Source organism: Mytilus trossulus, chromosome 8, assembly GCF_036588685.1.
Source record: "Mytilus trossulus isolate FHL-02 chromosome 8, PNRI_Mtr1.1.1.hap1, whole genome shotgun sequence".
In the NCBI taxonomy this organism is placed as follows: Eukaryota; Metazoa; Mollusca; class Bivalvia; order Mytilida; family Mytilidae; genus Mytilus; species Mytilus trossulus.
Genome location: NC_086380.1, coordinates 33,736,498 through 33,749,273, shown reverse-complemented (window position 1 = coordinate 33,749,273; position 12,776 = coordinate 33,736,498). Strand labels below are relative to the sequence as shown.

The 12,776-nt window shown below is 31.8% G+C and overlaps 1 protein-coding gene across 1 annotated transcript; it reads right to left on the bottom strand.

Annotated features, from left to right (window-relative positions):
- Window positions 1-942: 942 nt before the first annotated feature.
- LOC134680855 (uncharacterized) lies at window positions 943-7,512 on the bottom strand. Its single transcript, XM_063540122.1, has 5 exons — window positions 7,310-7,512; window positions 6,060-6,121; window positions 3,367-3,963; window positions 2,655-2,699; window positions 943-1,595 (listed from the first exon to the last, which is right to left on the bottom strand). Exons 2-5 carry the CDS (start codon window positions 6,112-6,114, stop codon window positions 1,228-1,230), a joined length of 1,065 nt encoding a protein of 354 aa, XP_063396192.1. The 5' UTR covers window positions 6,115-6,121; window positions 7,310-7,512; the 3' UTR covers window positions 943-1,227.
- Between the last annotated feature and the right edge of the window lie 5,264 nt (window positions 7,513-12,776).

The following is a 12,776-nucleotide window of genomic DNA, read 5'->3' as shown; positions in this document are numbered from 1 at the left end:
CACTTACAAAGCAAGATCACACTGACACATAAAGCAACGTAACACCGACACTCAAAGCAACATCACACTGACACACAAAGCAACCTTACACCGACACTCAAAGCAACATCGCACTGACACACAAAGCAATATAAATCTGACACTCAGAGCAACATCACACTGATTCACAAAGCAACCTAACACCGACACTCAAAGCAACATCACACTGACACACAAAGCAATATAAATCTGACACTCAAAGCAACATCACACTGACTCACAAAGCAACATAAAACTGACACACAAAGCAACGTAACACTGATACATAAAGCAACATCACACTGACACACAAAGCTATTGACCACTGAATACACCATTGGCCAAGGTTATAGGAAGATCATAAACCTGTTAAATTCATGTGTGCTTTTCTCGTCAATAGCCTATTTTCCAGTGGCTGTCATTTGTATTGTCTGTTATATATGTGTTCGTTTCTTTTTTTAATGATTGTTTAGCCTTTGGGGTTTTGGTTTTCAAAGTTTTATATATTATGTCAGGTAGTTATATCACCAACTATGCATTATTGGTTTGACTCATTGATGAAAGCCCTACCGTAACTTTTTGGAACTTTGAATGCACGATATGCGGATTCTCTTGACTGGTTGTCTTATTGTCAATCATACCGCATCTCCTTATTTTTGTGTAGCTCGCTGAGAAGGCAACATACCGCTGATTAACAGATAAACATAACTACTTATTGCTGATAATCAAAACCAAATTTCGTTGATTATCAAAATCAGAACAGATAAACAAAGCAATGGATTAAAACATCAAGTTCCGATCACACTCGACGTCATTTTGGGATATTTTTTTAGTCAAGCAACGATATATTAGTGTACCATATGATAATCGGTTAAAGCATTCAATGTGTCAACATCAACCCTTTGTTAATTAGCAGCCGCTAGATACATATCATTTATATATTCCAGACATTTTTGCATAATTTTGCATATAATTAACAATTGTTGTATTACAATTTATTAAGCACTAGGATGATCTCATCTCATCATATGTTCTCCTCATACAAATTTTTCTGAAGTTTCTCTGGTATTTACCAACAGTCACAGAATTAACACAGTTTTGGTGTTCAGGGCAAATTTGAAACTTCCTACATTCCGGATTTCAATATCTTACATGTAGCTTGTTATACATTATTCTTTCAAAGATCCTTTAGCGGACTTGTTCTACTTCTCAGTGAAATATGCAATTAACTTTGTGCTCTTCCTCGCAGATTTTGGTAGCATTTTTAAAATACAGGTCACGTGGACATTTTTGTACATATGGAATATTGTCGAAACAATTCAAGAACTTTTTGCATGTTTCTGGATGCGGAAACAGACCCATGTGACTTGGACACGTGATCATCGAGTAACATGGCACTGCATCTTTATGATTGCATGCTTTAATTGAGTTATCAAAGAGCATCCCTGTTGGGCATCTTTCACGTGCAGGAATATTCAAGTCACATTTGAATAAGTAGGCACAATTATAAGGATCCTGAAATATTGCATTCAAGGAGGGACAAATAACTGGTGGGTTTGGACTTGGCTTCCAGAATTCTGAAAAGAAAAAAAAATGAATTAGCATGTATTATAAAGATGTTTGACATTGAAATATTACTCATTTATTTACATGTCTGAATAAATAAAATACAACACAGATTCCAATTTTTTAACGTAAATAAATGAAATGTTTCAGTTTTCTTGATGTTCAGCAAAATTCGGTTTAACAGATATACAATATATGATGATTTTCTACATTCCTTTGTATTAAATGATATTTAGACGAAAAGTCTGTGTTGACTTGTACTGCGATCAATCCACCATAATTGACAGGACGAAAGCGTTTCGTATACTAGTATAAGATTAATTTATACTAACCAAACGTCGTAGTTTGCAAACGACACCGGTTCTAAAAAACTTACGGTCAGATTTTTGGATGTTCGACCATCAAAGAAATCTTACATGTATGTTCATCTACCCTCTTTTTCAAGAAAAGAAATAGTTGAAACGTTATTAAAGTAAGTGCTTCATTTACAAACAAATCTGCGCACCAAACATAAATTGCAGGGACCATTGTTTGGCCAAAGAAACTCTCTATGAAGCATGCTTTACCAATATTGGGATCAACCGTATGTGTTATAACGGAACTCTTCATTTATCTAACATAATGCGCAAACAACCCGTATATTAAGCCAAAAATATTGACAATAAATTGAGTCAATAAATTTAAACATGGAAACACTAGATAGGAGATGGTTTCTCTCCAGTCATGTCGAGGTTAGCTCTGAACGATCGTTCATACAAATGTTACAAAGGCGTATACATGTATGAATCTCAAATTAAAAAAACCCACATATTTGTATATCCATAAACATTTAATGTAAATGTGTTTGTGTTTGTGAACATACATATTGTCGGATTGCCTTTATATATAATGCATATATGTGACTGTTATCTAGGCAACATTTTTAATGATTATATTGATGTTAAATATCTTTATTCTTTTCCAAAATATTTGTTTTATCTTCATTTTTTTCAATGTTATTTAAAAGGGGCACTTTTATTTCTATATCCAGGTATACATCTAACGGTTAATATGTACCATGCTTTACTTACTGGGGAAACAATTATCAGCTGTAACATTAACAACATCTTCTATTGCTGAAAGGATAATAATTAATGTCAGTAAATGTATTCAAGAAATTATAACAATTTAAATCATAGATGTATGCAATTTAGTCTTTTTTTACAATCTGAAACTTGTCCTATGTAAAGAACGATAACTCTAGATATGAAACAACTGTTGTATGTTTTTCGTCATTTTACTTTGAGCAAAACGACTGGTGCCATATGTGAAGCAGGATGTGTCTATCCTTGCGAAAATCACGTGCAATGCCCCAGTTTTTGGTTGGGTTCGTCTTGCTATGTCTTTTGTTATCTATAGTGTCTTGTAGACTATTGGTCGACTTTCCATCATATTTTCTTTTTTTTATATAAACTATCATGTCACTTTAAGTTAGTCAAGGGAATTACATATTACATTACGCAATACCCTTCAAGATTATTTTGTAAATTTTGAGCACACTTTTTGTTTGTTTATTCTGAACTTGCTTTTTGAATCACATATTAAATATACAATTCTACAAGAAGAATTTGGATACAAAGGAAATCAAGAAACACTAAATGTATAAATCAGATTGAAGTTTTGATGATGAACGAAAAAATTAACAGTGCCGATTCATACGTTGTCGCAAAAAGAAAGGATTTTATGTGTATATTTTTTTTAATATAAAAAAATGATTTAATGTACATGCAAAAATAAACCAACCTGTACATATGCTGCTCCCTATATAAGGTAGTAGACCCCTCAAACCCTCAGAATAACTTTCCATTGAGAAAACATTGCATTTATGAGATGCTATTTCTGAAAACCATTCACCATTTGGCATTCGTCCTACTGAATACATGTCGATTCCAGCTTCTTTAAACTGTTTTGTAGCTGCCATGACATCTTGAATCATATCTGCCTGAACTGAGCCATAGGTGAACATTACTCCAATCTGTTTGGTCCCCGGTCTAGGTAATACCAGAGGATAACCGGATGGATTTCTGAACATTTGGCGCATTAGATAAAGTGCCGCTTTGACATCTGCTGCTCCTTTTAGTTTTCCATTGTATAATTCTCTTTGCGCAAGAAGGCTTATTCTGGTATTGGTTTGAGTTTGATCCTTCATTGGTTGTGGCCAACTAATTGCTACAGATTCTCTACCGTATAATATCAGACCTACATTTACATTATCTCTGTCGATTTGAAAATAATCTGTAAGCATGGTTAAAAATCTTTCAAACGGAAAGAATTCTTCCCCCGGAATGTCTGCGTTTCCAGGAATAGCAAATATGATATCTGCCTTCCCTCCACAATCGGCTGCAAATAGAAATAATAAAATGTGATGTTAATTACGACATTTAAAACAGACTTAAAACTTTACACACTTCATAATAGATCTGTATACTTTTTGGTGATGATTCGAAATTTTGTTTTAGAGTTATTGAGTCTTTTGTTAAAAAAAAAGGGGGGGGGGTTCACATGTCGCGCTGTATCTCAGAAACTATTTTTGATTATTGCATAAAACGTTACACAAAAGACGACGGGCGTATCACGCGCTCGTGGCTTAGCTGTTTATTGTCGGTTTTTTGTTGGTTTGTATATGTAACCGTACGGTCTTCAACAATGAGCAAAGCCCATATCGCATAGTCAGCTATAAAAGGCCCCGATAAGATAAAATTGAGAATGGAAATTGGGAATGTGTCAAAGAGACAACAACCCGACCAAATAAAAAGACAACAGCAGAAGGTCACCAACAGGTCTTCAATGTAGCGAGAAATTACCGCACCCGGAGACAATGTCAAACAATTCAAACGAGAAAACTAACGGCCTTATTTATGTAAAAAAATGAACGAAAAACAAATATGTAACACATAAACGAACGACAACCACTGAATTACAGGCTCCTGACTTGGGACAGGCATATACATAAATAGTGTGGCCGGGTTAAACATGTTAGAGGGATCCCAACCCCCTAACCTGGGACTGTGGTATAACAGTACAACATAAGAACGAACTATAAAAATCAGTTAAAAAAGATTTTGCTCATCAGATAGACCAAAAATACAAGTTGACGTGGCCGGGTACTTATACATCCCGACACAAAAAGACACAACGACCAGATCTGAGAGTACTCTCAGTTATTTGACAGCTAGTTCAAAGCCACTAACAACTAATTAAAAAAGCATGCCTCTAAGACTAAAACATCAATCCGTACACATCCAACATACAATGGATTTAGTGTAAAGACGTCATAAACAGCCAGAGAAAAACATGACCTTGTGCAATGCCAAGTTATAGATATCGGCAGATTGTAGATCCATGAAAATGTATATGTATACATGTATAACATACTAGTAATATTTAGTTACTTTTAATCTACTGATAACAAAATCAATATTTATACCAATAAAAACAATATTCAATGATCTTATTACAGTGTTGAATAGGTAACCTTTTAGAATAAGTTTATTTAAAGGAGCAACAAGTTTACATGAATCATTTCTCAATTTCCGGGCACGGTTAACAACATTTCCGTAAAAATGAGGATGTGATATCCCGTTTGAAATAAGTTTTCTACAGGTTCAACCAAACTTCAAAACCAAATCTTTATATCTATGGAAAAAAAATGGTAGAAAAGGTTTTCAGTAATTTATGGTAACGATATCCCTGGTTTAATAATTTACCAGTAATACATAGGTTGCGGTCGTTAAAATCAAAAACGTCACAACAGACACGGGCATAGCGAACAAGTTGTGAAATATAAACACTGTAAGATGGTACCAAAGGAACATCACCATCTAAAAATGGAAAATTGACAATAGGGAACGAGAAATCGTCTCTTTTGTCGTTAATTTTAGTGTGCAGTTTCCCGTTTAAAACCGAAATATCTAATTATATTAAATCAAGGAAAGGACAGTTATTACCGAATACATTTGATTTATTTAAAGTAAGTTCCTTGAAGTAAATTTCAGCAGTATATTGAGAAAAAACTTTTGTTTAATAAGATAGTGTGGAAGTGTAGTGTAAAGAGTAGAAAAATCAAAACTATTAACAAAATCAAAAGGACCATCAAAAGCCCGTAATTTATCTAAAACATCCAAAGAATTTTTTACACTCCAAAAATGGTTTATTGTGAATTGGTCTTCAATTGGTGAGTTTGACTACCCCTTTGTTATCTTCCGCCTTTATTTAACAATACCAACACTTTACTTGCTATATATAGAGCACTTATAAAAACCAATGAATAGGAGTGCGACAGGGTTATCTAGTTGTTCATCTTCTATAATTTACGCTGTAAAATGACATCGTGAACATACAATCAAATCATATTACGGATTTTGTTTGTGTGCTCTGTCTCGTTTAGGTGTTGTGGAAACAATATCGTTTAAAGATAACCAATAATATAAACTTACCTTGTGCTTTGTTGAATATAACAACAGAAAAGACAATATATAAGAAAGTAAACATCTTGACCCTGCAAATACAAACGTTTTTGTTATAATGTTATATACAAATTATGTTTATAGGTTATCTAAGAACTACGGTGGTCAGTGTGATAGGATTTGACAAAATATATGAGTGTCTGGTTGGGATTTACAAATTACTGAAGAATGAGCAAGAAGTTATTATAGTAGTTAATAATGGGTAAAAACGTTATAAATTGAGAAAAAATAGTCAAAAGAAATAAGAATAAAGAAAAATGGGATGTTTAGATTATACAGAGAAAAAAGAACATATATGACTAAAGAATTGTAGAATAGTTAAAAATGGCCTAAAAAGTCATGAATACGGAAACGACAAAAACCCTTCCAGAACCTCATTTATGGCAATAAAACAATTATTTTGAAACACGTTTTTTTTATTTATGTTTTGTAAGATAATAAAATGTAGATTTTTGACATTGTGTTACGTTAAAAGCATTTTTATGGTTTGATCTTGTCTTGTTACAATTGTTGACTCATAATTATGACCATGCCGTAAATCAGAAACATTCTTAATTTTAAAATTCACGTGGTCACTGAGAGACGCTTTTGTACCCAAAAAGTTGGCTTTGATAATTTATTTTAAATAAAATTATAAATATAATGCCGACTTTCAAAGAAGAATTAAATGGTAAAATTACACTTATTTTTTTTAAGAATTGAACCTAATATAATATGATTGAAATAGTGTTTATTTAATCGACTTTTATTCGAATTAATTCATAGTTTCAAGCCTTTCAATGCAAAAATAATTACATTAGATGTATGTGTCATTATAATACGTTATTCTTATTGGCTAATTGCACATCACATGTTATTCCGTAAGCAATTGCATGAGACAATAACATTTCATTCATGATGACACGAGGTCGCACAATAAAGTGCACAGGTGAATTTAAAAATTAAACTTCATGAAAATCGTGTTTTTATAATCCTAGCTAAAAAATGTAATTATAAGTATTGAATGCTTCTTTTTGTAACTTTATAGGGTTGTAAAAGCGTTGACCGTGTGTACATTTTTAGAATGAAGCGCTTCCGCGCTTCATACAAAATGTACTTCGGTCAACGCTTTTACACCCCAATAAATTTACAAAAAGAAGCATTCAATTCTTAAATAAATACATGTTTGTTTTTTTTAAATGCTGTAAAATATAAAAAATACAAGTTCTCATTTCACTTACCTTTCGAAGAATAACAGGTTTAAATTAAATATTATTATAATTATTAATTTTCCTAGATATACAAAAACTCAAAAGGTAAACATTTCCAGGTTAGAATTGTGGCGTTTTCTTTTTGGAGAGTTAGAAAACTGGCACAAAGAAAGTTATGTCTCGTTCAGTTAACCGTAAAAATTGGTCAGATCGTGTTGCCTTCATATGTTAATTTAACACAATAAATACCTCATTGATATATAATAATGATTATTTTGTCACTAATTTATATATATAAACGATGACCAGGTCGATAATTTATGACTATTTCATGATCAAATTAATTTATTCATATGTTTTTATTATTACCTGTCTGCAAAAGCGAAAAATATATATTAATATATTAAATGCATTTTTCCAAAAAGAGATAGTCTTGCATTTTTATTTCACGAAAGTCAATACAGAGAAATAGAGTTAGAAAGGATATTTGAAGCTTGTTTTAGGTATTCAATAAACCTGACCAGCTTATATTACAAAGTGTGAGTGAAAGGTCTAGACATATAAAAAACCACCTCAAACACCTACATAAAAATGGAAAGACCTATTCTTGACCAAATATTTCACATTTAAGGAAATGACTTGTTATCTGTGACATTAAGCATCGAACTTAATTGACTAGACAGTTATTATATTTCCTGCTTTTATATCTATTCATTCTGGTATATTTACGGGCCTGAATCATATGAATATAACCTATTGATGAATGCATATATTAAGGTAAAAGGCATGTTCCCACTAGTTTTTGTTTTTGTTTTGATCATCTCACTAGTGTTAAGTCCCCGCACAATACTCACTCATCGCAACTTAACATTATAATTGGCTTCAAATGTCAACCAAATTAAAACAAAAAACAGCTAAACTTTTGAATAAAACAATTATTGTTTGTGAAGCACCCATTTTTTTCATTGATGAATTCAAACGAAGCATACTTTTCATGAAGATTGAATTGTTAACGTTTATATATATGTTGTGTACAAGTTATCATTTTGTACAAATTATAACTTGTCAAATAGTACGAAAAAAATATTGTACAAATTATAATTTGTATTTTGACTATGTAAAAATTTTAAGTTGTACAAAAAGTACCTGTAAAATTTACAATTTGTAAATACTTTTGTATTTGACGAAAATTTACTTATAATAACTTGAACAATAATTTATGATATGGATTTTGGTTTAAAAAAAGCAGTGATACACACCACCATAGAATTGTTATTTAATGACAAAACATACAGTACATGTTGTTTACAAAATACAATCAAAGTACTAAGTACTGAACATCAGAGGACCTCAAGTTGTGTTGAATTATTGATAAATGACAGGTGTTTATATTATACTTGCCGGACAGATATGTTCACCTTACAATATAGTACATATAACATTATTTGCTATGCTATAAATATATATCATATCTGAGATACTGACTTGAACTAGGATACTTATGGCACGCCTGAACCACTTTTATTAATTAATCTTAGATTATCTCAGATAAATTAGGTTTATCAGAGATAATCCCGGTGTATCTCAGATAAACTTAGATTATCTCAGCTTAATTCAAATTCGAAAAAATCCTAGTTTATCTCAGATAATACAGAAAATTCATTATCTGGAGAAAATCCCGGTTTATTTGAAAATATTAAGAAAAGCTAGGTTTATCTGAACGATTTTCAGATAATCCTAATTTATCTCCAGATAATTGATTATCTGAATTTCAGATAATTCATTATCTCATTTTCCAGATAATTCAGTTTTAAAAATACCAAAGAATAATGTAACGAGTGTTCTGATTGGACGACAATCGTTTGCCAGATTATTTTTTAAAAATACCGTCAGATAATTCATTATCTCATTTTCCAGATAATTAAGGTTTATTACGGATTCTAAATATATCAAAGAACAATGTAACGAGTGTTATAATTGGACTACAATCGTTTGCAAGATTTTATATGAAAAATAGTTTTTATACCGTCCTTTTTTAGAAGAGGGGCGACGTTCTGCACACGGCACGCAATTAACAAACTACTTTTAAACAACTGTGAAATACAGAAGGGCTGATTAGATACAATATACATCATATACTTTAAACATACTTAATAAACACATTTGTTAGCTGTTTTGACGCTAACTGACTGTTTATTGCTGACGGCTAATTTCCGGGGGCGACATCGCCGATAATAATTGAACTCTCATATTCATTTAATCAGTCGATTTTAATCTTTTGATAATGACAACGATTTTGTAAAATAATTAAATTTAACTATTTCGTCATGTGTCAGTAAACAAATAGAGATGAAAATCAAGTAATCCAATACACAAATAATGCACGATTCAATAATGGAAAAACAATTATTTCATCATGGTAATACTTTTCATTTTGCTTTCAAAATAATTAAATACACAAATCAGAGTTTAAACCTTAAAGCCAGATTTAAATTGTAGGATATAAACAATACATGTACATTGTCGGAAATACTAAATGTTTGCTTACTCGCTAAGAAACAGGAGAAACCCTCTTCATTCTATTTTTAAATCTGGATCCAAATAGGGAAATTTTTACATGTAAATGTAATTACGGGTGACATGCATGATTGTCAAACCTATGCCTGTTATGTACTATATATACCATGGTTTTTACGAGTTAACATATTTAAACAAACGAATCCGAAGGATGAGTTTGTTTAAATATCTATACTATTAAACGAGAAGACCTCATTTTGGGTGTCGCTTCTCTTCTTTCCACAATAAATTAATCATCATCCCTCTGTGTCCTATGGGTACAGTGCATAATCGCATTTGTCATCCATTCATATGGTTATTCGGATTGAGTTATTTTAGGTGAAAAACGAGAAAAAAGACGTCCGGATATGTTTCCGTCATTGGGCAAAATTTTAAGTCAGATTAGCTTTCCGGTTTGCGTTTTTCTGTATACTTTGAACATACATTAATACTACGAATACAGTGTATTTTCTGTCTTATATCCGTCATTAGATGAATTTTAAGTCAAATTAGAACCCCGGTTTGCGTTTTTCTTTTTTATTTTGAAATAAATACATATACTACGAATAAAGTGTATTTTTCTGTCTGATATAATTTTCAAGTTTTCTATCCACGGCAGTCACAGGTTTTATTTAACCCTTTAACATTCAAGGATTTTTACCTTTTCTTCCCGAATAAAGGGTATCTGTTTTCAATCAATTGCACATTTCGATAAAAAGCTCCTACAAAGGACAAGTTAGACTCATCTGATAGATAATTGACCAAGGTTTCAGGAAAACTTGATTTAAGGAAAATAATTCTTACTTTGGTCACGTGATATCTCTCAAAAGTCACGTGACATGCTGAATTAAAGTGACAAAAATGTATAGTTCAAGCGGAAAAGCGGTTTTACAGACGTTTAGTGACAAACATAGAACATAGTTTTAGTGTTAAATTAATGCATGAAGACTTTCGGAAACGTTATCGGTGAAAACTTTATACAGAAAGATGCAAAACCTCTCTGATTGGTAGAAATATCAAGACTCGAAACTCCGAAAAATAGTGGATTTTTTGAGAATTTTTGTCATAGTCAAATAAATGGCTCAAGTTTATGTTAAAGATGTACTATTCATAACTGCTTACAGAATGAGTCTTTAGGAAAGAATTTTGAGTAAATATTGAATAAAAATCTGGTATTATTGAGTGCCCAGGCTAAGAATGTAACAAAAACAGAGAGAGGGGAGAAAAGGGGGGGGGGGGGTTAAGATTTTTGTTTTTGATGTAATCATGTATTTCAGTTGTCTTTATTGAAATTGAAAATAAAGTTAAGTTAAATTAAATTTAATATAGGAATTTAGCTTTTCATCCTCCGGCAGTGAGGTTTGAACACGCAATCATCCGGGTGTAATCTTTCCACTGAGCCACAGATACCATTAACAAATCTTATGAAATTTAAGCATATAAGTCACCTTCTCTGTAAGACTAGAAATTAATTTTGGGAGAACATAATCCAACTTCTTTTTCTTAAGAAGCTAGTTTTTGAAAATTATTATTTTTTCAAGCAAATTTGTAAGAAAGTTATTCAGAAATGTTCGTTTTTTCGTCCATATGTCACTATTTCTATACCTTAGCGATACGATATTCAACATCCTCATAACCAGACACTAAAGAAACAAAGATTTGTTATTGCTATTCCGACTTGGCTAACAATTTTTAACACATTTTAGATGTTCTCATCTCTTTTGCTATAAAAATTGACAAAACAAAACATGAAAATTCCTTGCAATTTGAGTTTGTTTCAGTGTTGATACTCTTTGAATCAGTTTTTTTGTATGTTTATGGGTTTTACTTACAGTTTTGATAGTATTCTTATAAATGATCACGGCACAGTTAAATATTTTGCAGTCGTATAAACACACTTAGTGTAATCAAACTTTTTATACCAGTATATAATTAACAATTTCTGTTCATAGAGAAATAACTGAAGCACATTAGAAGTACAAGTACCACTTTTGAATATTAAAAAGGATGTTAACTCAACAAGAAGATATCTGAAATCATGAAAATTGCAATTGGCCTTCATTTAGTCACAGGAAACAACTTATCTAAATTTGAAAATATTTCTTCCAAGGCTTTTCATGTAATTGAACACACATGCCCGCCAGCCGTATATCCCTAAATCAATAAAAGAACCTTAGTGAGCACGCTCACATACCCCACGTCCCCACATTGTCATTGGAGAAATTAAATAAGTGTAAGGAAACAAATTGTATAAGAAAAAATATTGAATAATAATTTCCTGTCAATATGCACATCTACATGCATAGTATGTCCTTATTATCTACAAAATTTCATGAAATTCTGTTGTGTGGTTTCAGAGGAGTTGAGATGACAAACTGTTGCAGAAGTACATTGAAGCAAATAAGTTCAAAGGGGCATAACTCCTAGAAAAAAAAATGAATAAAAATGTCTTGTCGATATGCACATCTACATAGTATGTCCTTATTATCTGAAAAGGTTTCATGAAATTCTGTTGAGTAGTTTCAGAGGAGTTGCGATGACAAACTGTTGCAGTAATTCACTAAAGTAAATAAGTTCAAAGGGGCGTAACTCCTAGAAAAAAAATTGAATCGCAATTTTCCTTCAATATGCACAACTACATAGTATGTCCTTATTAACTGAAAAGGTTTCGTGAAATTCTGTTGTGTGGTTTGAGAGGAGTTGCGATGACAAACTGTTGCAGTAGTACATTAAAGTAAATAAGTTCAAAGGGGCGTATAACTCCTGGAAAAAAAATTGAATCGCAATTTCCCGTTGATATGCACAACTACATAGTATGTCCTTATTATCTGAAAAGGTTTCGTGAAATTCTGTTGTGTGGTTTGAGAGGAGTTGCGATGACAAACTGTTGCAGTAGTACACTAAAGTAAATAAGTTCAAAGGGGCGTAACTCCTAGAAAAA

What these genes read in the sequence shown, in the direction of transcription:
- LOC134680855 (XM_063540122.1), bottom strand. Translation starts at nt 6,114, where the DNA reads ATGTTTACTTTCTTATATATTGTCTTTTCTGTTGTTATATTCAACAAA. An exon ending in AGGGAGCAGCATATGTACAG is followed by an intron (nt 2,700 to 3,366) that starts GTTGGTTTATTT and finishes TTATCCTTTCAG; the next exon opens with CAATAGAAGATGTTGTTAAT. An exon ending in AGCTGATAATTGTTTCCCCA is followed by an intron (nt 1,596 to 2,654) that starts GTAAGTAAAGCA and finishes TTTTCTTTTCAG; the next exon opens with AATTCTGGAAGCCAAGTCCA.